The sequence below is a fragment of the Girardinichthys multiradiatus genome, chromosome 22, assembly GCF_021462225.1.
Source record: "Girardinichthys multiradiatus isolate DD_20200921_A chromosome 22, DD_fGirMul_XY1, whole genome shotgun sequence".
Taxonomy (NCBI): domain Eukaryota; kingdom Metazoa; phylum Chordata; class Actinopteri; order Cyprinodontiformes; family Goodeidae; genus Girardinichthys; species Girardinichthys multiradiatus.
In genome coordinates this window covers 45,620,452-45,647,772 of record NC_061814.1, presented here as the reverse complement: position 1 = coordinate 45,647,772, position 27,321 = coordinate 45,620,452, and the positions used below count along the sequence as shown (strand labels likewise).

At 41.7% G+C, this 27,321-nt stretch overlaps 3 protein-coding genes across 4 annotated transcripts in view; 1 reads left to right on the top strand and 2 right to left on the bottom strand.

Annotated features, from left to right (window-relative positions):
• Nucleotides 1–5,701, bottom strand: part of LOC124859362 (potassium voltage-gated channel subfamily G member 3-like) — a 6,461-nt gene extending 760 nt beyond the window's left edge. Inside the window, exons 1-2 of the mRNA XM_047352116.1 lie at nucleotides 4,202–5,701; nucleotides 1–2,658 (exon numbers count right to left, since the gene is read on the bottom strand). The exon at nucleotides 1–2,658 is cut by the window's left edge and continues 760 nt beyond it. Of these exons, the coding sequence (XP_047208072.1) occupies nucleotides 2,016–2,658; nucleotides 4,202–4,776 (1,218 nt within the window). The 5' untranslated portion in view covers nucleotides 4,777–5,701 and the 3' untranslated portion in view covers nucleotides 1–2,015. The remainder of the gene's footprint in view (nucleotides 2,659–4,201) is intronic.
• Nucleotides 5,702–7,485: 1,784 nt separating this feature from the next.
• LOC124859121 (cystatin-F) lies at nucleotides 7,486–11,359 on the top strand. Of its 2 annotated transcripts, none has more exons than XM_047351669.1 (4): nucleotides 7,486–7,643; nucleotides 10,007–10,185; nucleotides 10,776–10,895; nucleotides 11,017–11,359. In XM_047351669.1, exons 1-4 carry the CDS (start codon nucleotides 7,607–7,609, stop codon nucleotides 11,095–11,097), a joined length of 417 nt encoding a protein of 138 aa, XP_047207625.1. In that variant the 5' UTR covers nucleotides 7,486–7,606; the 3' UTR covers nucleotides 11,098–11,359. The 2 variants fall into 2 exon arrangements, with proteins under 2 accessions (XP_047207625.1, XP_047207626.1); XM_047351670.1 differs by having other exon boundaries at nucleotides 7,487–7,643; nucleotides 10,010–10,185.
• A 57-nt stretch (nucleotides 11,360–11,416) lies between these two features.
• LOC124859118 (adipocyte plasma membrane associated protein) overlaps nucleotides 11,417–27,321 on the bottom strand; it is a 47,628-nt gene continuing 31,723 nt past the window's right edge. Inside the window, exons 3-9 of the mRNA XM_047351664.1 lie at nucleotides 16,966–17,081; nucleotides 16,778–16,870; nucleotides 15,192–15,308; nucleotides 14,942–15,116; nucleotides 14,602–14,736; nucleotides 14,284–14,476; nucleotides 11,417–12,600 (exon numbers count right to left, since the gene is read on the bottom strand). Coding sequence (XP_047207620.1) covers nucleotides 12,391–12,600; nucleotides 14,284–14,476; nucleotides 14,602–14,736; nucleotides 14,942–15,116; nucleotides 15,192–15,308; nucleotides 16,778–16,870; nucleotides 16,966–17,081 — 1,039 coding nt within the window. The 3' untranslated portion in view covers nucleotides 11,417–12,390. The remainder of the gene's footprint in view (nucleotides 12,601–14,283; nucleotides 14,477–14,601; nucleotides 14,737–14,941; nucleotides 15,117–15,191; nucleotides 15,309–16,777; nucleotides 16,871–16,965; nucleotides 17,082–27,321) is intronic.

Genomic DNA, 27,321 nt, shown 5'->3' with positions numbered 1-27,321 from the left:
AGCCAGTAGAAAAGGGGCATAAAACCAGCTCTCTGAACTTGTCTGAGCTCCTGCAGCAAGAATCTGAGAGAACTACAGATTCTCCAAAAAGGAGACAATGTCCTTAATTATGTAGACGAAGCAGTTTTCCTCCACTGATTAAAGAAAATTTGTTTTGAATTAAAATATTTAAATATAATTAATTTAATTGTGTTTTGCTTGGTTTGTGGTGCTTAACAGCCCCCCGACCCTGATGCTACAAACGTGTTTTGTAGAGCTGATGACTGGTAAAGAGTCATTTTGCTCGTGTAACGTGAGCTTACTCTGCTCTATCTGTGTTTGCCCTTCATCTCCTCTCACTAACCTGCAGAAATATGTCCGCAGTCCTTCTAAACGTGCTAAATTACGTCTACGTTACATCTCAGCTGCTAATGTTAAAGCTAAGCTAATGCTAAGATGGTAGCCACCATTAGTTCTGCTGTGTTTACTATACAGCTCACCATGTTCACACTGCGGTGGGTTCTAGCATGCCGCCAGCGTTCATATGCACATTAATATTTGAATTAATGTTGCTTAAAGATACATGAGGGGACGCTAAATAACGTTGCGCTGTTTGTCACCATCTTATTAGTCCATAAACGTTTTAAGCCGCCATCTTGGTAGTCCATCACGCCATTCATCAGTCGCTGTGATGGCTAGTTAACACAACATTAAAAATCAGTTGTTCCAGATGTTATTGATCTCTAATTCAGTAAATTACTTCTGAAACATGATTTTAATAAAATAATGTTTTATTTTCTCGTCACCTATGCATTGTGAACTGGTTGTTTGAACACCTAGCAGCTGTTGTTGTGTGTTAGCTTTCAGAGCTCAATTAGCCTCATTCCAATTCATCAAAACAAACCATGGTTCCTAAACTGACATGTTCACACTGAACTGTGGCTTCACTGCATCATTTTATTGGTCACTGGCTTCAGTTTTATTCTTTTGTTCTTTCTTTTACTATTTATAACCATATTGTATCAGTTTTCCTCATTCTTTTCATTATTACTCAGTAGTTTAGTTGAATGTTGCTGGCCTAGTTAAAATTTGTTGACTAAAGTATTTTAACTGGAACTTGAAGTGTTCTGGTAACAAATTGCTGTATTTGGAGAGAAGTAGTTTGTGTTTATTCTGTGTATATGTGCAGGGCTTAAATGCGTGAATTCATTCCTTCACCTATTAGCCGGTAACACCACAGCTCACCAGACAGGTGTTCATAGAACAATACCTGACAGAGACTGAGAGCTTATTGGCTGTTAATTCCTGATAATCAGGCAGTGACCTGACTTGCTAAGTTTAATCTAAATTACTAACTTAGTTAATAATTGCCTTTTTAGCTTATTAATAGTTATTCACAGCCAAACCAAGACCATTGTTGCACATGAGTATGTCCACCAGGGAGATGCCTGACGATCAGGAGACAGACTCGGACCTGCTGGGGTGGTGGAGCCGCTGCAAAACTTAAAAGGGTATGCAGATCGCGGTTCAGAGACTTCCAGGAGTATGAATAATTTTGTGTTTAACCGTATGTCTCATTGAAGATAGATTTATAAATCACATAGAGAAATGAAGATATAAACTAAGATATTTACAAGACTGGAGGTCTGAATAAAACACAGCTTTGTTGTTTTCTGTTGGAATTATGTGGACATGAGACATTCGTCCATTTTTAGAAAATAAGTACACCTTTCTGACCTATCACAATTTATGATTACATCTTTGAGAAGACAACCTTTAACTAATTTAACTAATTTGAAATCGATGTGATTTCAGACCAAAGTCAGACCTGAAGGGGGCGCTGTGGTGCAGTAAAGTCTGACATGACTTAACATGCAGTACCATTGGTTTGGTGTTGAGAGAAACTATTCTGGAAGTTCTGATTTTCATCACACTTGAGTTTTCGCGTCTGTGTTTTTCTACCAGATGAAAGTTTCTGTAGTTCTTCCTGAATAGTTCTTGGTGTCAGCTTAAAGAAATCAGCCTGATTGGACATGTCAGTTGAGTTCTGCCGACAGCCTGTGATTGCAGCGGGCTGTGCGCACCTTGAGCTCATGGTAACATTGGACGAAACTGTGGTAGATGAAGGTGATGGGCAGCGCCAGTAGCACAATGCCGCTTACCACGCACAGCCCGCCAAGAACCCTGCCCGCCACCGTCACAGGATACATGTCCCCGTACCCCACCGTGGTCATGGAGATAATGACCCACCAGCAGGCCGCAGGGATACTGGCGTAATCCTGGTTTCCACCCTCCAGATCTAAGCCGTGCTCCAGCAGCTGGGCCAGTGCACTGAAGATTGCCATGGCAACACAAATAAAGACGAGAAGCATCACCATCTCACGGTAACACCGGCGCAGCGTCAGGCCCAGAGTCTGAAGGCCCAGGAAGTGACGGGCCAGCTTTATCACCCAGAAGATCCGCATCATCCGCAGGACGCGCAGCATGACCCCAGCTCGCTGCAGCTGCGAGTTCTCCCCCGTCAACATCGTCATGGCAACAGAGATGTAGTAGGGCATGATGGCCAGCAGGTCGATGATGTTCAATGGACGGCGAACAAACTCACATTTATCCTGGGACACAAGGAAACGGACCACACACTCAGCTGTGAACCAACCGATACAAACTGCTTCTATTATCCTGCACAGGGGACAGCCAATCAGAGACAAGAGCAAACAGAAAAGAGACCAAACAGAGAGTTTAATCAGAGTTAAAGGCAATCAGAGAGAAAAAAAACTATGTGAGTAGACCAATCAGAAAGGAGGCTAATAATAAAAAGGGAAAAATAAGGAACAAGATGGGACCAGACAGATAAAAGTTAAACAGAATTAAAAGGGACTAATAGCAAAAGAGGCCAATCATGGAAAGGAACCAATCATAACGAAGATTAATCGGTTGGAGCAGGACTGTTAGATATGAGAACAATCTTAGAAGGGGATCAAGCTTTTGGGGATGGAACCAATCAGAGAGAAAGAAACAATAGGTCAAAAGTCAAGTAAATCCAGATGCCCACTGAAGGTGGGAAAAGAGATTTCTGGGTTCTGCTTCATGTCGGGGAGTCGGTATGTTTCTGTCACGGCTATTCAGCCGGTAAAAGTTTGATGGATTTTGGACCTAAGGCTTGTGATCACCACATTATACAAACATTTATTTACAATTCAATTCAGTTTTATTTATATAGCGCCAATTCACAACTCATGTCGTCTCAAGGCACTTCACAAAGGGTTTGGAATGGTGTAGGGTTGTTGGGAGGTTAGAATAAACTACTGAGTGTTAGAGTTTGGCCATTTTACAATGGGCTCTGTGTAGGAGTACTAAGTTAAATAATAAACTGATAAGGTTTGTCCATCTAGAGCCCACTGATGGTCATTGTTATACTAAAAACCACAAGGATTGGGATACCTCTCTCTGTCAGACTGATTATAACCATTGGAAAAGAGAAGGGGTCATACAGGTAGCAGAAATGGAGGGTGTGTTTGGACCTCAACCATAACTGAGCCAGTTTAGGCTAAACCTGACTCCCCCTTACTCCATCCAACAGGGAGGGAAGAAGACGGAGGTAAAAAATAAGGAAGATAGTTCAGGATAAACTAAGCCACTCTAACTATAAGCTTTATCAAAAAGGAAAGTTTTAATCCTAGCCTTAAAAGTAGACAGGGTGTCTGCCTCACGGACTAAAACTGGGAGCTGGTTCCACAGGAGAGGAGCCTGATAACTAAAGGATCTGCCTCCCATTCTACTTCTAGAGACTCTAGGAACCACCAGTAAACCTGCAGTCTGAGAACAAAGTGCTCTGTTAGGAACATATAGACCAATCAGATCTCTGATGTATGATGGAGCTAGATCATTAAGGGCTTTATATGTGAGGAGGAGAATTTTAAATTCTATTCTGGATTTAACAGGGAGCCAATGAAGGGAAGCTAAAATAGGAGAAATATGATCTCTCTTTTTAATTTTCATCATCAATTTTCTTTTTAATTTACAAATTTTAGTATGAATGTAGAGCGCTGAAGCCAGAAACGTCTCCAGAACCACCCTGAAGGCTCATGTTCTCTGTACTGACTGAACATTGGTGGACTAAACTGATCCACAGGGGTCTAACCTTCTGAGGATAGTGGTCCTAATGTGTTGCTGACCATTATAAATACATTAGTGACCCAAGGAGGTCCAGTACCAGTCCTACCTGTGCTGGTCCAGGGTCTCTGCAGCCTTCCAGTCTGGTAAGGTGCTGGCACACAGCATTCCGATGGAGATCACGACAAACAGGACGGACACCGATGCAAGGACCTGAGCGAGCAACGAGGATGTGGGTTCCTCAAACGTCCTCCTTAGAGTCTCCAGCCAGTGATTATGGGTCTCCTCCTGCCCTTGTTGCTCCTCCTCAGGGAAGAAATGGACAAAGCAGTCTGACAGGCGGTCATCAAGGCGGCGCTGACAGCAGGTCTGCAGGTCAGAGCTCTCCAGGCCCCAGTACAACATCTCATTGTAGAAGGAGAGCTCACACATCTGCGGCACAAAGCGCAGGGTCCCATGTTGGACATACAGCATGATAAAGCTGAAGGCCTCTGAGTGGCGGTCGAAGAAGAACTCGTTTCTGTCTCGGTCGTAGTCGTCACAGAGCTCCAGCAGTTCACGCTCTGATCCACATCGATGCAACCGACTGAGTCTGCTGAGAGGAAGGCGCTTCATCAGCTCTGCTGGGAAGGAAAACCTGCGGCCACCAACATTGAGGGTGCACAGCCGGCTGTCAAACTTCATCTTTGTTTTAAAAGGGTGCAGTGTTGTCCAAAAACTGTTTTAGGGAGAGCTCATTCTAGAGCAATCAGATCTGCTCTAGAATCTGGGTGTTAAACTGGGGCAGAAGGATTTCTGCTGTAGAAACCAGTTTCTGCTTTGAACGTCAAGTCTTCATGTTTATGGAAAACCCTCAGTAGCTCCAAACCAACAGCAGACAAATCTGAGTCTGGGTGGTGACGAGCAGTGACCTACATTGGTTTCCAAAGAAGTTCTGTTGAAAGAAACTGGAGCGTGTCTTCAGTGGATGTTTCACCTGTGAACTGAAGGAACATCTAAACAGATTCCTCATATCCTGTCCGACTGCTGCTGCATTTCATTGCCGTGTTGAATCTGAGAATGAAGAGCAGCAGCAGAACCTTGTCCTCCACCTCTTCCTCCTCCTCCTGTCTGAGAAGAGGAAGATCAGCTGAAACTGAGAAGATGAACACTAATTCAAAAACCCAATCTGGAACTCCTCAAAGCCCTGCATTCCTCTGTGTTCCCCTCTTCATCTCTGCTGCTGCTCCTCCTCTTCAGATCTGACCATCACTCATGGATCAGTCGTCTGCTTCACGTCACGTTTCAGTGAACATCAAAGCCACATGTGAGAAATGATTTCATGATCTTCTTCAAAATGAGCGCAGTAGATTCTGGGTAAACAGCTCCCTCTGCTGGCGATTTCTAGTAAGTTCAACCCACAGTCTGTTGATCGCATCTCTGCAGCTGCAGCGTTGTCTTCAAATCAGTATCAGTCATGAAGAGACCAGAGAAAGTAAAACATTTTAAGACTGTAGAAAGGTGAGGCTGGATGATGAAGTTCTTCTGAGGAGCAACTCAAACAGGAACCCAGCTGAGTCCATACAGCAGATGATAGCCAGCAGAACAAAAACCTGATCTAAGGTTCAAAGAGATTTGATCATTTTTATTCAGATGAAATATTTGAGGAGATATTTATGATTTCTTTAGAACAGAAGATACAGAGAGGTGTGTTAAACTATGACTCTGCTTCCTGGTCTGGACCCTGGTCAGACCAGCTTTGATCCAGAGTCTCTGGATTATATCTTTTCAGCATCGTCAGTTTGCACACCTGTTTAAGGTGTTTACACAAATTATCACTGAAAAGCACAGTGGAGGGCAATAACTCTGTTTCTGCTCCTTCACAAATTGATTCTCTTGTTCATAGTGTTTCTTCATCATTGCGTGATGCATTAGACAATGCAGCCCCCTTGAAAAAGAAGGTAATTATTAATAGGAGGCTAGCTCCTTGGTTTAATTCAGAGCTGCGTACTTTAAAGCACAATGTTAGAAAATTGGAGAGAAAATGGCGCACTACACACCTAGAGGATTCCTACTTAATCTGGAAAAATAGCCTACTGTTGTATAAAAAGACACTTCACCAAGCTAGAACAACTTATTTCTCATCATTAATAGAAGAGAACAAGAATAATCCTAGGTTTCTCTTTAGTACAGTTGCTAAACTTACACAGAGTCATAGCTCTGTTGAGCCATCCATTCCCTTAGCTCTTAGCTGATTCAAAATGCTGCAGCAAGAGTTCTGATGAAAATTAAAAAGAGAGATCATATTTCTCCTATTTTAGCTTCCCTTCATTGGCTCCCTGTTAAATCCAGAATAGAATTTAAAATTCTCCTCCTCACATATAAAGCCCTTAATGATCTAGCTCCATCATACATCAGAGATCTGATTGGTCCATATGTTCCTAACAGAGCACTTTGTTCTCAGACTGCAGGTTTACTGGTGGTTAGGAGTTACATCCATTAACATTTACTTTTCCTTCCCATAGAAAGTACTCCTGGATCAGTGCTTCTATTTGTGTCTCTGCTCTGTTCTCTCAAACCCCCAGTCGGTCGTGGCAGATGGCCGCTCACACTGAGCCTGGTTCTGGTTCTGCTGGAGGTTTCTTCCTGTTAAAAGGGAGTTTTTCCTCTCCACTGTCGCTACATGCATGCTCAGTATGAGGGATTGCTGCAAAGTCAACACCAGTGACTGTCCACTGTCTCTACATGCTCATCCAGGAGGAGTGAATGCTGCAAGTCACTGACTGGATGCAATCTGCTGGGTTTCCTTAGATAGAAAAACTTTTTATCCAATTTGAATAAATAACTGAATCTGACTGAACTGTTCAATGGTTACGATTAATTGGAATGTATGAACCTGACTGGGAATCTGGATGATTGGATTGAATTGACGATATATAAACTGAACTGAAAGCAGAGAGTTGGGGAACAGCAGCCATTGAGGACAGGAGTTGGACATCTGAGACAGAGCATTTCGTTAATGAAGGACAGATCTTCAAACTGTATTTTATCCACAGTTCTTCTATCTGAAGGCTGGTTTAATAGTTTAGTCCTCACTGAGGCTTTTAAGTCAAACATTTAAAACTAAGATTAAATACAAACTTCACAGATCATCAGATTTAGTTTTCAGTTCAGACAGAATCAGTGGGACTTTTAACATGTTTTACATGAGCTTAAATAGTTTGATGCTTTTACACGGTCCAAGTCCAGTAGGATGATCTGGACTCTGAAGTCTTTTGCTGTTTCTGGTGAAACATGAAGCTGCAGAGACTCAGCTCTGAGAGGAGGGGCGGAGCCAGGGGCAACCAGCTGATCCTGAATCAGTTTGATCTGGTCTTCTAACAAGAGGCGGAGCCAGACATCATCACAGTGAGAGCCTCAATAATCGCTCTCAGCTGCATCAGGCACACACAGGAAGTGATGTCAGAGCAGTAAGAGGCGTAGGCAGGGTGAGGAAGTAGCAGAGCTGATCTGTGGTCACAGGAAATGCACAAAGATGGAGGTGAAGATGCTGCTGCTACTCACTGCTCTGGGTAAGACTAAAGTTCGGGTTCTGGTCAGGGTAAACAGTGCTGAGTTCCTGTTTGGGTGAGAATTTTCTCTGAGTCCTTTGGTCCGTTCTTGGTGGTTCTGAGTGTGTGATCAAACACGAATTGCAGGAGGAGAACCGAGAAGCTCAGAGCTTCAGGATTTTCTGGTTCTGAACATAATGTGTAACGAGCTGCTGGTCCTCAGACCATCAAACAGCCCAGACTGAAAGTTCTTGGTGGTTCCTTCATGTCCGTTTCAGCTTGGTTCTCTTCATTTTTTCTGTTTGATGTTCAGGAACCAGTAAAAACTCTTTCAGGGTTTGTTGAAGACTTGGATGGGAAACTGTTCTGAGGTCAGCTATACCATGGTCACACTTATGTGTCTGGTTCTGGTTTCTGCAGCACCAAAACAGGAAACATTCCAGTCCAGCAGGATAAGAGTGTGAACAGCAGAATCACTTCAGGGTAAACAATACAGGTCCTTCTCAAAATATTAGCATATTGTGATAAAGTTCATTATTTTCCATAATGTCATGATGAAAATTTAACATTCATATATTTTAGATTCATTGCACATTAACTGAAATATTTCAGGTCTTTTATTGTCTTAATACGGATGATTTTGGCATACAGCTCATGAAAACCCAAAATTCCTATCTCACAAAATTAGCATATCATTAAAAGGGTCTCTAAACGAGCTATGAACCTAATCATCTGAATCAACGAGTTAACTCTAAACACCTGCAAAAGATTCCTGAGGCCTTTAAAACTCCCAGCCTGGTTCATCACTCAAAACCCCAATCATGGGTAAGACTGCCGACCTGACTGCTGTCCAGAAGGCCACTATTGACACCCTCAAGCAAGAGGGTAAGACACAGAAAGACATTTCTGAACGAATAGGCTGTTCCCAGAGTGCTGTATCAAGGCACCTCAGTGGGAAGTCTGTGGGAAGGAAAAAGTGTGACAGAAAACGCTGCACAACGAGAAGAGGTGACCGGACCCTGAGGAAGATTGTGGAGAAGGGCCGATTCCAGACCTTGGGGGACCTGCGGAAGCAGTGGACTGAGTCTGGAGTAGAAACATCCAGAGCCACCGTGCACAGGCGTGTGCAGGAAATGGGCTACAGGTGCCGCATTCCCCAGGTCAAGCCACTTTTGAACCAGAAACAGCGGCAGAAGCACCTGACCTGGGCTACAGAGAAGCAGCACTGGACTGTTGCTCAGTGGTCCAAAGTACTTTTTTCAGATGAAAGCAAATTCTGCATGTCATTCAGAAATCAAGGTGCCAGAGTCTGGAGGAAGACTGGGGAGAAGGAAATGCCAAAATGCCAGAAGTCCAGTGTCAAGTACCCACAGTCAGTGATGGTCTGGGGTGCCGTGTCAGCTGCTGGTGTTGGTCCACTGTGTTTTATCAAGGGCAGGGTCAATGCAGCTAGCTATCAGGAGATTTTGGAGCACTTCATGCTTCCATCTGCTGAAAAGCTTTATGGAGATGAAGATTTCATTTTTCAGCACGACCTGGCACCTGCTCACAGTGCCAAAACCACTGGTAAATGGTTTACTGACCATGGTATCACTGTGCTCAATTGGCCTGCCAACTCTCCTGACCTGAACCCCATAGAGAATCTGTGGGATATTGTGAAGAGAACATTGAGAGACTCAAGACCCAACACTCTGGATGAGCTAAAGGCCGCTATCGAAGCATCCTGGGCCTCCATAAGACCTCAGCAGTGTCTCAGGCTGATTGCCTCCATGCCACGCCGCATTGAAGCAGTCATTTCTGCCAAAGGATTCCCGACCAAGTATTGAGTGCATAACTGTACATGATTATTTGAAGGTTGACGTTTTTTGTATTAAAAACACTTTTCTTTTATTGGTCGGATGAAATATGCTAATTGTGTGAGATAGGAATTTTGGGTTTTCATGAGCTGTATGCTAAAATCATCCGTATTAAGACAATAAAAGACCTGAAATATTTCAGTTAGTGTGCAATGAATCTAAAATATATGAATGTTAAATTTTCATCATGACATTATGGAAAATAATGAACTTTATCACAATATGCTAATATTTTGAGAAGGACCTGTAAATGACCAAGAAGTAAACCCCGACCTCCAACCAGTTGCAGCCACATACTTCAAACATCAGGGTCCATGGTCTGGTTTAGACTGTATGGTTTTTACAAAGTAGTAAGGTTCTGGTTCTTTTCTGTCCTTCAGGTTTAGGCCAGAAACATAAATTTGCTTCCCAAAGCAGAACATAACAGGATGTAGCTTCAGACAGCGCCCTCTACAGGCTGCAAAGATAACTGCTACCAAAACAAACATCAGGTGACTCGTGTGATTCTCGTTCGTTCTTCTCTTCCAGAAGTGGGTACAGCAGCAGGACGCCATCATGGCCTCTCCATGCCAGGATCTCCGTCCAACATCAGCAGGAATGACGCCAGCCTCCAGCAAGTGGTCCTCAACGCCGCCCACTCCTTCAACAACCAATCAAATGACGCCTTCCTGTTCAAACCTTCAGCCATCCACAGAGCACAACGACAGGTACCGCTCACCTGCTTCCAACAAACCGTCTCAAAACTAGCTTTTTAAAGTCTTGAAGTGGGTCAGAACCACCTACAGATCATACATGTAGGTATTTGTGTCCATATGAGTGTGGGCGTGTCTCTCTGCACATGGGCTCTGATTGGTCAGAGAAGTCCTACAGCTGTGTCACACAGAAAAACCTACGATTGCATGGAGAACCTGGATCCGAACCATAAAGGCAGGCATGGCACAGTTAAAGCAACAGTAACAGAAGTTCTGTTAGAACTTAAATTCATATAAACATGATGTGGGTCAGGGAATCAGAGATGGAAACTTTATTTATTACCTGAACAATAATCAAACAGAACGGCTCATATTTCACAGGCTGCAGCCACAGACAGGAAGTGACCTCATACATTCTGGACCAATCAGCTGATGTATGTTCTTTGCTGCAAGCAACATGCTGTTGACACAGGAAACAAGATATTTTCAAAATAAAAGCATGGTTGTGCAAACACAGCTTCTGCTGAGCAGATAAAATGTTTAAACCCGCAGCTGCTGGAGAACAGCAGACTAAATCTGACGGAACCAAATCTACCGTGTTTCAGGTTGTCAAAGGGATCCGATACATCGTAGACTTTCAGATCTCCAGGACGGTTTGTCACAAACGGGACCACATCAACGATCTGTCCAAGTGTGACCTGCAGCCTTCAGGTCGTCTGCACCAGGTGAGCTTCCAGGTCCGAACAGGATATGGACCCGATGGTCTTCGTGGTTCTGACTGACTCAGGTTTAGAAGGTGATTTTCCATTCTGAGTTGCAGGATTTTCTCTCCTTCGTGTTTTCCAGACGTTCCAGTGTCACCTGGAGCTTTGGGTGATTCCCTGGAAGCATCAGAGTGAAGTTCTGGAGATGCTCTGTAAACCCTGAGGCAGCAGCTGATGGAGTCATGTGACCTGCGTCCACTGGGTGGATCGACTACCAGCAGAACAACCAGGAACATCTGATCTGCTATTTACTTCAGTAAAACTGCTGGCTTCAAATCTTTTTTCATTCTTCAGTTCCCTCAGAGATCTGTGGTCTTCACAGAACCTTTCAGGTTTTCTCTTCAGCCCACATGATGCATCCTGCTCAGAAAATCCTGCTTAAAGAGATTTCTGCAAATAAATCTATGTGTGACAGCAGCATTAAACTGGTTTCTTCGTGTTTTCCATTCAGAAACCAGAACATTCACAGCTCAGCCGAGAAATAAACTGATCCAAAGTTTTTATTTAAAGATGTACGGAAGAAAGCAACCAAACATTGACAGAAACAACTGCTCTACACCAATAACGGGTCAATCAAGATGAATAAAACTAGTTCTGAAAATGTCCAATATTTTCTGCAGCAGATCCAGAAACCTTTCCCAGAAGAAACATCAGAGGAATGAGGACAAAGTTCAGGTCTGAAGCAGATGGGACCAGAATTCTTTTCTGATCCAAACATTTCAGTCAAAATTAAGCTAAAACAGAACAGGCTGATGTTCCCTGATGGTTCCACATTGAGATGAATTTTATTCTAAGAACATGACCAGAAAATGCAGCTGGAGCCTCAGACCCAGAACATTCCAGGTCCTTTACAGAACTGGATCAACCCCCCCAGTGATTTTTTTCCAACGATAGAGTCCAGTAGGCTGTTCTGTCCCAGCAAACAATACATTACCACCAGAACATTGACCCAGAGTCATATAGGCAGTGGTTGAAAGGTCCTGGCTGAAGAGAGATCAGTGTGAGCAGCGACCAACGTGCACGTTAGTTGGTTAATTAGTTGGTTAATTAGTTGGTTAATTAGTTGGTGCAGATTGACCTGAGACTAAAGGAAACCAGCAGCTGTTTGAATGGTTGAACCAACCCTTGGATTTCACTGGTTTCAAGCCAGAATCTACGAGTCCGTCTCTCAGAACCAAGACAACAGGACCTGATGTCCTGACGACGTTCTGCTCCCTAAGTTAAAAAGTTGACTCTGAGCAGCTCATATTAGCCCTTCAGAACCTGAATGTGGACTCAGCAGAAATTAAAGGTTGTTTCACTCTTTCAGTGTGGGTTTCAGTTCTGATCCTGGTCCTGGATGGAAAGAAAAAACGGGTCACCATGAGTTTCTATAACGGATGAGCAGAACTTGCAGGGGGTGATGTATAAAGCCAGTCTTCTTGTCTTCACGCAGCGGTTCGAGATGACTCTGGTTCTAAACTCTACGAAGGTCCAATACGGTGATGTACGGAGAGCGGAAGGAGCCGATATACAAGTTCCCATCATGCTCATGGGCCTCACTGACGTAGGCCGACACCAGACCTTTAGGATCATGAAAGCTCCGTGTGCAGATGCCTCCATCATGGAGCTCTGCCACCAAACTGTACCGAGGAACAAACCTGATCAGAACATCCTGGCTGAAGAGCTGCAGAGAGAGAAGAACAATGGTTAGAGAAGAACCCCAGCAGGGAAAGGCCACATGATTGGTGGAGAAGAACCAGAGGGATGGAGAGCACTGAGATGGTGCTCCCAGAACTTCATTTCTTCCCTCAACATTTCACACAACATCTCATTATGAAGTCTGTTTGAAATTTTTACCAGTTTATTTAAAAATAAAACGAAAGAAATCTCATGTAGAAAAATAACCAGACTGGACCAGAACACCAGGTCCGACAGGTACCAGAGCAGAAACCAAGCATCAAAGGTCTGTAGACCTAAGAGACCAGAGCCCTGATTTGAAGGACACAGAGGGTTTCAGCAGCAGCACGTCCTGAAGAGTTCCTTAAGAGCTCAACTGTCTCCATTAGTTGGAAATAGAAGATGTTTGGAACCACCAGGACCTCTGTAGATCTGACCACCAGGGTGGAAGGGCTTTGGACTGAGAGGTGACCAAGAACCCAATGATTGTGAAAGCAAAGCTCCAGTAATTCCTTCTGGAAATGCGAGGAACCATCCAGAAGATCAACCACTGCGCTCCACCAATCAGGCCTTAAAGTAGCTTGGGCTGATGGATGAGGCAGACTAGAACTTTCAGAACTCATGTCCGGAGAAAAGCGAACACCGTTCATCTCCTGGCTAAGGCCATCTCTAGTGTGAAGCACGGTGGTGGCAGCAACCAGAACCTGGACTCAAATCAAATGTATGTATCCTCTGCTGAATAATTCAACCGGTACCTGGATCTACAGCAGCTACGGCTCAGCACCTTGTGAAAGAACATCTGGGTTTACTATGTGCAGACATGATCTGTGAGGGCGTCACAAGGTTCTAGATCATTCTCAGGAGGTTCTGGAGTCTGAACAGGTTTATAGGACATTACCTAAAATAGCTGATGATCCAAAATCTGGTTCTGTGGTCTTCATAAAACATTTCCTCCACACTGAATCCTTCTAGAGACCCTTAGTTATAAACACGGACGTCCACCAGCTGATGTTTCCTTTATGAGAACGTCACAGCATCACTGGGAACTGTTTCGGCCCCGATCTAATCCAACGTCTCCTGAAACACCCAAAACATCTGAACCCGAGAGGATTTGCACAGACCAATGGGAAAAAATGGCCAAAGCTTGGAGAGACCTGGAGACCTGAGCCTGTGAATGCTGCCAGAGAAGCTTCAGCAACACACTGAGCAAGGCTGGTAAGTTGTCCTCCTGGAGTACCGTCTTCAGAAACCTGAGGAACAACATGGATCCTCCATGCACACCGTTACACGTCTCAATCTGGAACATGCTAGCACAAAACTCTGCTGAAACCAACTAATCCCTGCATGCCATGTCCTGGTCTGGGTCAGAACCACCTTTGGTCTCTGCCGTGGATCAAAACTCTTCTCAGCTGTTAAAAAGCATCGCTACCTTGATGTCAACAAATGAGACTTTATCCACCTTTAATGTGACCTTCAACATGGAAAACTCAACTGAAACCGTTAAGTGCAAAATAACATTAAATAATGTTATTGTGTAAGTAAGTACACCCTGAAACTAAGACCTTGTTGAAGGAATTAATGACTCAATTACAGAACTCAGTCTCACATATCCTAATTAGTTCAGTTTCTTCATTTTCCCAGCTGGTCAAAGTGGGAACTGTTCAGGTCAAAGGTCACATTACCCTTTTACCTTGAAAATAAATTTCTTCACCCAGGGTCTCTGGGACAGGAAGTCCAGCATGGAGAACCCAGGGTTGGGTCTCACTGCAGACATGGTCACCCAGTAACCTCCAGTGGAGCTTGGACGGATGTTGTCAGGAAACCCAGGCAGGTTGTCCACGAACGTGTCCATCCCTCCCTTGTTGAGCCCAGCTACGTGGACTCTGGGACAGAAACAGAATCAGTCTGGCCTGAGACGGATCTGTCTGTATTTTACTCAAACCAGATGTTAGAATTATATTACATAAAATATAAATTCCACACCTGGAACAAATGTCAGGCGGGTTACCTGCGGATCCGGGCCATGGTGGTCTCTGCCACCAGAACTGACTCCTCATCAGGCAGCAGCTGGATGCCGTTTGGGAACCTGAGGTTCTCCATGACCACCGTCAGCTCTTTGGTCTCTGTATCGTACTCCAACACTCTGAGACAGATAAACACAGGAGCAGTTACTGAAAAGCAGACTTTTATTTTGAAAAATCTACAGTTTCCTTCTGGTTGGTCCAGCAGGTTAACTTTAGACTTTATGTGTTACTGTTTCAGACTCAAAGATCTGGAAAACTTTGGCTTTCAGCGTGTGACACGTCAGTAACGTGGCGAGGACTCTATTGACAGGTGCCGTTTCCTACCGTCCGTCAGCAGTTGCCTCCATGATGAGGTGCAGGTAGTCCCTGCGCTGCCACCTGCTGCTGGAGTCAGTGAAGTACACTTTCTTTCCGTCCTGCGTCACTGTCACGTCGTTGATGAAAGACAGCTTCCTGCCGGCAACCACCTGACCACCCGACACCAACTGGATCGCTGCACCTGCAGAGAAAGAAATGCTCAGCTCTCTTCCAAGATGGCAGCAGGTGAGAAGAGGGGTGGTCGGTCAGAGCTCACCTGTCATGGGGTTGACCTTGAACACGCCCAGGTAGGCGTCGGCTACAAACAGAGTCCCGTTGGGTCCGACTCTGATCCCCAGAGGCCTCCCACAGGTGGGCTCATCTTCTCTGGAGCCTGCAGGAGGTCAGGGACCCAACAATAAGGCTGCAGTCTAGAGGGGGCTCACTTATCTACCTGTGACACCTTTCTGGAGAGGGGCATCGTCCAAGCTTCTGCTGGCAACAACTTAATGCTCACCTTCTACAGATGATCCACATAGCCCTGTCTTTCAGTGTTTAACCCTTTCTCTCTCCTAGACATGGCTACTGACTGAGCTTCTACTGTAACTAACTCTATGTGCTCTCTTTCAGACTCTAACCTTGAAAACTGGCTCAGAGTTTATCTGTTCTTTCTTTCTAGATGAAACGACTAAAGGAGCTACATCCATTAACATTTACTTTTCCTTCCCATAGAAAGTACTCCTGGATCAGTACTTCTTTGTTCTCTTTGTGTCTCTGCTCTGTTCTCTCAAACCTCCAGTCGGTCGTGGCAGATGGCCGCTCACACTGAGCCTGGTTCTGGTTCTGCTGGAGGTTTCTTCCTGTTAAAAGGGAGTTTTTCCTCTCCACTGTCGCTACATGCATGCTCAGTATGAGGGATTGCTGCAAAGTCAACACCAGTGACTGTCCACTGTCTCTACATGCTCATCCAGGAGGAGTGAATGCTGCAAGTCACTGACTGGATGCAATCTGCTGGGTTTCCTTAGATAGAAAAACTTTTTATCCAATTTGAATAAATAACTGAATCTGACTGAACTGTTCAATGGTTACGATTAATAGGAATGTATGAACCTGACTGTTGTGAAGAGCCTTGAGACGACATGTGTTGTGAATTGGTGCTATAGAAATAAACTGAATTGAATTGAACTTTCAGAGATTTTAACCTGTGAGAACAGACTGAAGCTACCCTTTCAGCTCATGTTCTCTCATCAGCAACCAGTTCTGTGAAGTGGTTCTGGTCACCTGCTCCGTCTCTTTGGACTGACCACACATAGGAGCCAACGACTGAGTGTTTCCTCTTTGGGAAATGTCTGATATGACCTGCAGGATTGCCAGAGTGAAGCTACAACTCGGATTACTCAAAGACACGTTGGCATGCAGGAGCACAAGCTCCACTGCGACAGACGTGCCTCAATGTGAGGTTTTTAATCAAGCTTTAGATGATGTCTGGCTTTATATCTCTATCTGTCCGTCCATCTACTGCTTATCTAAGATCGGGTCACAGGGGCAACAGGTCCAGGACGTGCCCGGGGATTCCTCAGAACCAACGCTCCCAGGGGGCATCCTGGTCAAATGCCAGAACCACCTTAGATTTATTATGATCTAAAAGAGCAGCGGCTCTAGCTCAACTTAAATTATTTCTACAGCAGCAACACATGGGAACAACTGTCATCTGTACTGACGCAGTTCTGATTGGTCCACTTCATACCAGTATCGTCAGAGTCAGACCAGTTCAGCCAGTTCCAATAAATATAGTTCCATCACCTTTACACAATTCACTTTTAACTAACGGTCCTGAATAAAGTTCAATCTAAGGCTTTTTACCACATGGTGCCCTGCCGAGTGTCGTTACTGTGACGATTCTCCGTCCAATCAGCTTCAGAATTTTCCCATCAGCTGTTCCGGTAAAGAAGACGTCTAGAGACAGAGAAACAGACTCAGGTCGGTCTGAAACTGGACTCTGGTGCCACCCAGAACTGAGGCGGAAGATGAGGATGTAGCTGCTCACTGACCCCCAATGTTGGCGATGGACTCTGGACCGAGGATCTGGTCTTCGTAGAGTCTCTGGGCCTCTCTGAGCTTCAGGTTTGGCTCCCAACAGCCCTCCATTAGGGGTGGCTCCTTCAGACTGCAGCAGCAGGAACAGCCAACAGGGGGCATCGTGGGCCATCAGGTCATGGAAAAGAGGAGAAAATTAATTCATGGAGCATCAAATCTGATGTTTTTTTATGACTTTGAGCTTTTATGGTTTAAACCACAGAGATGAAACTGAATCACATTCAGCCTCAGTAACGTCACACACCTCAGAAAATGATGGAAACAAACGACCTCAGAAAATGATGGAAATAAACGACCTCAGAAAATGATGGAAATAAACGACCTCAGAAAATGATGGAAATAAACGACCTCAGAAAATGATGGAAACAAACAACCTCAGAAAATGATGGAAATAAACGACCTCAGAAAATGATGGAAATAAACGACCTCAGAAAATGATGGAAACAAACGACCTCAGAAAACGATGGAAACAAACAACCTCAGAAAATGATGGAAACAAACAACCTCAGAAAATGATGGAAACAAACGACCTCAGAAAATGATGGAAATAAACGACCTCAGAAAATGATGGAAATAAACGACCTCAGAAAATGATGGAAATAAACGACCTCAGAAAATGATGGAAATAAACGACCTCAGAAAATGATGGAAACAAACAACCTCAGAAAATGATGGAAACAAACGACCTCAGAAAATGATGGAAACAAACGACCTCAGAAAATGATGGAAATAAACGACCTCAGAAAATGATGGAAATAAACGACCTCAAAAAATGATGGAAACAAACGACCTCAGAAAATGATGGAAATAAACGACCTCAGAAAATGATGGAAATAAACGACCTCAGAAAATGATGGAAATAAACGACCTCAGAAAATGATGGAAATAAACGACCTCAGAAAATGATGGAAATAAACGACCTCAGAAAATGATGGAAATAAACGACCTCAGAAAATGATGGAAACAAATGACCTCAGAAAATGATGGAAATAAACGACCTCAGAAAATGATGGAAATAAACGACCTCAGAAAATGATGGAAATAAACGACCTCAGAAAATGATGGAAATAAACGACCTCAAAAAATGATGGAAATAAACGACCTCAGAAAATGATGGAAATAAACGACCTCAGAAAATGATGGAAATAAACGACCTCAGAAAATGATGGAAATAAACGACCTCAGAAAATGATGGAAATAAACGACCTCAGAAAATGATGGAAAGAAACGACCTCAGAAAATGATGGAAACAAACGACTTCAGAAAATGATGGAAATAAACGACCTCAGAAAATGATGGAAATAAACGACCTCAGAAAATGATGGAAATAAACGACCTCAGAAAATGATGGAAATAAACGACCTCAAAAAATGATGGAAATAAACGACCTCAGAAAATGATGGAAATAAACGACCTCAGAAAATGATGGAAATAAACGACCTCAAAAAATGATGGAAACAAACGACCTCAGAAAATGATGGAAATAAACGACCTCAGAAAATGATGGAAACAAACGACCTCAGAAAATGATGGAAACAAACGACCTCAGAAAATGATGGAAATAAACGACTTCAGAAAATGATGGAAACAAACAACCTCAGAAAATGATGGAAACAAACGACCTCAGAAAACGATGGAAACAAACGACCTCAGAAAATGATGGAAACAAACGACCTCAGAAAACGATGGAAACAAACGACCTCAGAAAACGATGGAAATAAACGACTTCAGAAAATGATGGAAACAAACAACCTCAGAAAATGATGGAAACAAACAACCTCAAAAAATGATGGAAACAAACGACCTCAGAAAATGATGGAAACGACCTCAGAAAATGATGGAAATAAACGACCTCAGAAAACGATGGAAACAAACGACCTCAGAAAATGATGGAAATAAACGACCTCAGAAAATGATGGAAACAAACGACCTCAGAAAATGATGGAAACAAACGACCTCAAAAAATGATGGAAACAAACGACCTCAGAAAATGATGGAAACGACCTCAGAAAATGATGGAAATAAACGACCTCAGAAAATGATGGAAACAAACGACCTCAGAAAATGATGGAAATAAACGACCTCAGAAAATGATGGAAACAAACGACCTCAGAAAATGATGGAAACAAACGACCTCAAAAATGATGGAAATAAACGACCTCAGAAAACGATGGAAACAAACGACCTCAGAAAATGATGGAAACGACCTCAAAAAATGATGGAAACAAACGACCTCAGAAAACGATGGAAACAAACGACCTCAGAAAATGATGGAAACAAACGACCTCAAAAATGATGGAAACAAACAACCTCAGAAAACGATGGAAACAAACGACCTCAGAAAATGATGGAAATAAACGACCTCAGAAAATGATGGAAACAAACGACCTCAGAAAACGATGGAAACAAACGACCTCAGAAAATGATGGAAATAAACGACCTCAGAAAATGATGGAAACGACCTCAAAAAATGATGGAAACAAACAACCTCAGAAAACGATGGAAACAAACGACCACAGAAAATGATGGAAATAAACGACCTCAGAAAATGATGGAAACAAACGACCTCAGAAAATGATGGAAACAAACGACCTCAGAAAACGATGGAAATAAACGACCTCAGAAAATGATGGAAATAAACGACCTCAGAAAACGATGGAAACAAACGACCTCAGAAAATGATGGAAATAAACGACCTCAGAAAACGATGGAAATAAACGACCTCAGAAAATGATGGAAACAAACGACCTCAGAAAATGATGGAAACAAACGACCTCAGAAAATGATGGAAACAAACGACCTCAGAAAATAATGGAAATAAACGACCTCAGAAAATGATGGAAACAAACGACCTCAGAAAATGATGGAAACAAACGACCTCAGAAAATGATGGAAACAAACGACCTCAGAAAATGATGGAAATAAACGACTTCAGAAAACGATGGAAACAAACAACCTCAGAAAATGATGGAAACAAACGACCTCAGAAAACGATGGAAACAAACGACCTCAGAAAATGATGGAAACAAACGACCTCAGAAAACGATGGAAACAAACGACCTCAGAAAATGATGGAAACAAACGACCTCAGAAAATGATGGAAACAACCTCAGAAAATGATGGAAACAAACGACCTCAGAAAATGATGAAACAACCTCAGAAAATGATGGAAACAAACGACCTCAGAAAATGATGGAAACAAACGACCTCAGAAAATGATGAAACGACCTCAGAAAATGATGGAAACAAACAACCTCAGAAAATGATGGAAACAAACGACCTCAGAAAACGATGGAAACAAACGACCTCAGAAAATGATGGAAATAAACGACCTCAGAAAATGATGGAAACAAACGACCTCAGAAATGATGGAAACAAACGACCTCAGAAAATGATGGAAATAAACGACCTCAGAAAATGATGGAAATCAAACGACCTCAGAAACGATGGAAACAACCTCAGAAAATGATGGAAATAAACGACCTCAGAAAACGATGGAAACAAACGACCTCAGAAAATGATGGAAATAAACGACCTCAGAAAACGATGGAAACAAACGACCCTCAAAAATGATGGAAACAAACGACCTCAAAAAATGATGGAAACAAACGACCTCAGAAAACGATGGAAACAAACGACCTCAGAAAATGATGGAAACAAACGACCTCAAAACTGATGGAAACAACCGACCTCAGAAAATGATGGAAACGACCTCAAAAATGATGGAAACAAACAACCTCAGAAAACGATGGAAACAAACAACCTCAGAAAATGATGGAAACAAACAACCTCAGAAAATGATGGAAATAAACGACTTCAGAAAACGATGGAAACAAACAACCTCAGAAAATGATGGAAACAAACGACCTCAGAAAATGATGGAAACGACCTCAAAAATGATGGAAACAAACAACCTCAGAAAATGATGGAAACAAACAACCTCAGAAAATGATGGAAACAAACAACCTCAGAAAATGATGGAAACAAACGACCTCAGAAAATGATGGAAATAAACGACCTCAAAAATGATGGAAACAAACAACCTCAGAAAACGATGGAAACAAACAACCTCAGAAAATGATGGAAACAAACAACCTCAGAAAATGATGGAAATAAACGACTTCAGAAAATGATGGAAATAAACGACCTTCAGAAAATGATGGAAATAAACGACCTCAGAAAATGATGGAAACAAACGACCTCAGAAAATGATGGAAACAAACGACCTCAGAAAATGATGGAAACAAACGACCTCAGAAAATGATGGAAACAAACGACCTCAGAAAACGATGGAAACAAACGACCTCAGAAAACGATGGAAACAAACGACCTCAGAAAATGATGGAAACAAACAACCTCAGAAAATGATGGAAACAAACAACCTCAGAAAATGATGGAAACAAACGACCTCAGAAAACGATGGAAAGAAACGACCTCAGAAAACGATGGAAACAAACGACCTCAGAAAACGATGGAAACAAACGACCTCAGAAAATAATGGAAATAAACGACCTCAGAAAATTACGGAAATAAACGACCTCAGACAATGATGGAAACAAACGACCTCAGAAAATGATGGAAACAAACGACCTCAGAAAACGATGGAAACAACAACCTCAGAAATGATGGAAACAAACAACCTCAGAAAATGATGGAAACAAACGACCTCAGAAAATGATGGAAATAAACGACCTCAGAAAATGATGGAAATAAACGACCTCAGAAAATGATGGAAATAAACGACCTCAGAAAATGATGGAAATAAACGACCTCAGAAAATGATGGAAACAAACAACCTCAGAAAATGATGGAAACAAACGACCTCAGAAAATGATGGAAACAAACGACCTCAGAAAATGATGGAAATAAACGACCTCAGAAAATGATGGAAATAAACGACCTCAAAAAATGATGGAAACAACGACCTCAGAAATGATGGAAATAAACGACCTCAGAAAATGATGGAAATAAACGACCTCAGAAAATGATGGAAATAAACGACCTCAGAAAATGATGGAAATAAACGACCTCAGAAAATGATGGAAATAAACGACCTCAGAAAATGATGGAAATAAACGACCTCAGAAAATGATGGAAACAAATGACCTCAGAAAATGATGGAAATAAACGACCTCAGAAAATGATGGAAATAAACGACCTCAGAAAATGTTGGAAATAAACGACCTCAGAAAATGATGGAAATAAACGACCTCAAAAAATGATGGAAATAAACGACCTCAGAAAATGATGGAAATAAACGACCTCAGAAAATGATGGAAATAAACGACCTCAGAAAATGATGGAAATAAACGACCTCAGAAAATGATGGAAATAAACGACCTCAGAAAATGATGGAAAGAAACGACCTCAGAAAATGATGGAAACAAACGACTTCAGAAAATGATGGAAATAAACGACCTCAGAAAATGATGGAAATAAACGACCTCAGAAAATGATGGAAATAAACGACCTCAGAAAATGATGGAAATAAACGACCTCAAAAATGATGGAAATAAACGACCTCAGAAATGATGGAAATAAACGACCTCAGAAAATGATGGAAATAAACGACCTCAAAAATGATGGAAACAAACGACCTCAGAAAATGATGGAAATAAACGACCTCAGAAAATGATGGAAACAAACGACCTCAGAAAATGATGGAAACAAACGACCTCAGAAAATGATGGAAACAAACGACCTCAGAAAACGATGGAAACAAACGACCTCAGAAAACGATGGAAATAAACGACTTCAGAAAATGATGGAAACAAACAACCTCAGAAAATGATGGAAACAAACAACCTCAAAAAATGATGGAAACAAACGACCTCAGAAAATGATGGAAACGACCTCAGAAAATGATGGAAATAAACGACCTCAGAAAACGATGGAAACAAACGACCTCAGAAAATGATGGAAATAAACGACCTCAGAAAATGATGGAAACAAACGACCTCAGAAAATGATGGAAACAAACGACCTCAAAAAATGATGGAAACAAACGACCTCAGAAAATGATGGAAACGACCTCAGAAAATGATGGAAATAAACGACCTCAGAAAATGATGGAAACAAACGACCTCAGAAAATGATGGAAATAAACGACCTCAGAAAATGATGGAAACAAACGACCTCAGAAAATGATGGAAACAAACGACCTCAAAAATGATGGAAATAAACGACCTCAGAAAACGATGGAAACAAACGACCTCAGAAATGATGGAAACGACCTCAAAAAATGATGGAAACAAACGACCTCAGAAAACGATGGAAACAAACGACCTCAGAAAATGATGGAAACAAACGACCTCAAAAATGATGGAAACAAACAACCTCAGAAAACGATGGAAACAAACGACCTCAGAAAATGATGGAAATAAACGACCTCAGAAATGATGGAAACAAACGACCTCAGAAAACGATGGAAACAAACGACCTCAGAAAATGATGGAAATAAACGACCTCAGAAAATGATGGAAACGACCTCAAAAAATGATGGAAACAAACAACCTCAGAAAACGATGGAAACAAACGACCTCAGAAAATGATGGAAATAAACGACCTCAGAAAATGATGGAAACAAACGACCTCAGAAAATGATGGAAACAAACGACCTCAGAAAACGATGGAAATAAACGACCTCAGAAAATGATGGAAATAAACGACCTCAGAAAACGATGGAAACAAACGACCTCAGAAAATGATGGAAATAAACGACCTCAGAAAACGATGGAAACAAACGACCTCAAAAAATGATGGAAACAAACGACCTCAAAAAATGATGGAAACAAACGACCTCAGAAAACGATGGAAACAAACGACCTCAGAAAATGATGGAAACAAACGACCTCAAAAATGATGGAAACAACCGACCTCAGAAAATGATGGAAACAAACAACCTCAGAAAATGATGGAAACAAACGACCTCAGAAAATGATGGAAATAAATGACCTCAGAAAACGATGGAAACAAACGACCTCAGAAAATGATGGAAACGACCTCAAAAAATGATGGAAACAAACGACCTCAGAAAACGATGGAAACAAACGACCTCAGAAAATGATGGAAACAAACGACCTCAAAAATGATGGAAACAAACAACCTCAGAAAACGATGGAAACAAACGACCTCAGAAAATGATGGAAATAAACGACCTCAGAAAATGATGGAAACAAACGACCTCAGAAAACGATGGAAACAAACGACCTCAGAAAATGATGGAAATAAACGACCTCAGAAAATGATGGAAACGACCTCAAAAAATGATGGAAACAAACAACCTCAGAAAACGATGGAAACAAACGACCTCAGAAAATGATGGAAATAAACGACCTCAGAAAATGATGGAAACAAACGACCTCAGAAAATGATGGAAACAAACGACCTCAGAAAACGATGGAAATAAACGACCTCAGAAAATGATGGAAATAAACGACCTCAGAAAACGATGGAAACAAACGACCTCAGAAAATGATGGAAATAAACGACCTCAGAAAACGATGGAAACAAACGACCTCAGAAAATGATGGAAATAAACGACCTCAGAAAACGATGGAAACAAACGACCCTCAAAAAATGATGGAAACAAACGACCTCAAAAATGATGGAAACAACCGACCTCAGAAAATGATGGAAACAAACGACCTCAGAAAATGATGGAAACAAACGACCTCAAAAATGATGGAAACAACCGACCTCAGAAAATGATGGAAACGACCTCAAAAAATGATGGAAACAAACAACCTCAGAAAACGATGGAAACAAACAACCTCAGAAAATGATGGAAACAAACAACCTCAGAAAATGATGGAAATAAACGACCTCAGAAAACGATGGAAACAAACAACCTCAGAAAATGATGGAAACAAACGACCTCAGAAAATGATGGAAACGACCTCAAAAAATGATGGAAACAAACAACCTCAGAAAATGATGGAAACAAACAACCTCAGAAAATGATGGAAACAAACAACCTCAGAAAATGATGGAAACAAACGACCTCAGAAAATGATGGAAACGACCTCAAAAATGATGGAAACAAACAACCTCAGAAAACGATGGAAACAAACAACCTCAGAAAATGATGGAAACAAACAACCTCAGAAAATGATGGAAATAAACGACTTCAGAAAATGATGGAAATAAACGACTTCAGAAAATGATGGAAATAAACGACCTCAGAAAATGATGGAAACAAACGACCTCAGAAAATGATGGAAACAAACGACCTCAGAAAATGATGGAAACAAACGACCTCAGAAAATGATGGAAAGAAACGACCTCAGAAAACGATGGAAACAAACGACCTCAGAAAACGATGGAAACAAACGACCTCAGAAAACGATGGAAACAAACAACCTCAGAAAATGATGGAAACAAACAACCTCAGAAAATGATGGAAACAAACGACCTCAGAAAACGATGGAAAGAAACGACCTCAGAAAACGATGGAAACAAACGACCTCAGAAAACGATGGAAACAAACGACCTCAGAAAATAATGGAAATAAACGACCTCAGAAAATTACGGAAATAAACGACCTCAGACAATGATGGAAACAAACGACCTCAGAAAATGATGGAAACAAACGACCTCAGAAAATTATGGAAATAAACGACCTCAGACAATGATGGAAACAAACGACCTCAGAAAATGATGGAAACAAACGACCTCAGAAAATTATGGAAATAAACGACCTCAGAAAATGATGGAAACAAACAACCTCAGAAAATGATGGAAATAAACGACCTCAGAAAATGATGGAAACAAACGACCTCAGAAAATGATGGAAACAAACGACCTCAGAAAATGATGGAAACAAACAACCTCAGAAAATGATGGAAACAAACGACCTCAGAAAATGATGGAAACAAACAGCCTCAGAAAATGATGGAAACAAACGACCTCAGAAAATGATGGAAATAAACGACCTCAGAAAATGATGGAAACAAACGACCTCAGAAAATGATGGAAACAAACGACCTCAGAAAATGATGGAAACAAACGACCTCAGAAAATAATGGAAATAAACGACCTCAGAAAATGATGGAAACAAACGACCTCAGAAAATGATGGAAACAAACGACCTCAGAAAATGATGGAAACAAACGACCTCAGAAAATGATGGAAATAAACGACTTCAGAAAATGATGGAAACAAACAACCTCAGAAAATGATGGAAACAAACGACCTCAGAAAACGATGGAAACAAACGACCTCAGAAAATGATGGAAACAAACGACCTCAGAAAACGATGGAAACAAACGACCTCAGAAAATGATGGAAACAAACGACCTCAGAAAATGATGGAAACAACCTCAGAAAATGATGGAAACAAACGACCTCAGAAAATGATGAAACAACCTCAGAAAATGATGGAAACAAACGACCTCAGAAAATGATGGAAACAAACGACCTCAGAAAATGATGGAAATAAACGACCTCAGAAAATGATGGAAACAAATGACCTCAGAAAATGATGGAAATAAACGACCTCAGAAAATGATGGAAATAAACGACCTCAGAAAATGATGGAAATAAACGACCTCAGAAATGATGGAAATAAACGACCTCAGAAAATGATGGAAATAAACGACCTCAGAAAATGATGGAAATAACGACCTCAGAAAATGATGGAAATAAACGACCTCAGAAAATGATGGAAACAAATGACCTCAGAAAATGATGGAAATAAACGACCTCAGAAAATGATGGAAATAACGACCTCAGAAAATGATGGAACAAACGACCTCAGAAAATGATGGAAATAAACGACCTCAGAAAATGATGGAAATAAACGACCTCAGAAAATGATGGAAATAAACGACCTCAGAAAATGATGGAAATAAACGACCTCAAAAATGATGGAAATAACGACCTCAGAAAATGATGGAAATAAACGACCTCAGAAAATGATGGAAATAAACGACCTCAGAAAATGATGGAAATAAACGACCTCAGAAAATGATGGAAATAAACGACCTCAGAAAATGATGGAAAGAAACGACCTCAGAAAATGATGGAAACAAACGACTTCAGAAAATGATGGAAATAAACGACCTCAGAAAATGATGGAAATAAACGACCTCAGAAAATGATGGAAATAAACGACCTCAGAAAATGATGGAAATAAACGACCTCAAAAAATGATGGAAATAAACGACCTCAAAAAACGATGGAAACAAACGACCTCAGAAAATGATGGAAACAAACGACCTCAGAAAATGATGGAAACAAACGACCTCAGAAAACGATGGAAACAAACGACCTCAGAAAATGATGGAAACAAACGACCTCAGAAAACGATG

Coding starts and splice junctions, on each gene's coding strand:
- LOC124859121 (XM_047351669.1), top strand. CDS start 7,607: ATGGAGGTGAAGATGCTGCTGCTACTCACTGCTCTGG. Junction 10,186..10,775: donor TCCACAGAGCACAACGACAG/GTACCGCTCACC, acceptor ACCGTGTTTCAG/GTTGTCAAAGGGATCCGATA. Junction 10,896..11,016: donor CTTCAGGTCGTCTGCACCAG/GTGAGCTTCCAG, acceptor CGTGTTTTCCAG/ACGTTCCAGTGTCACCTGGA.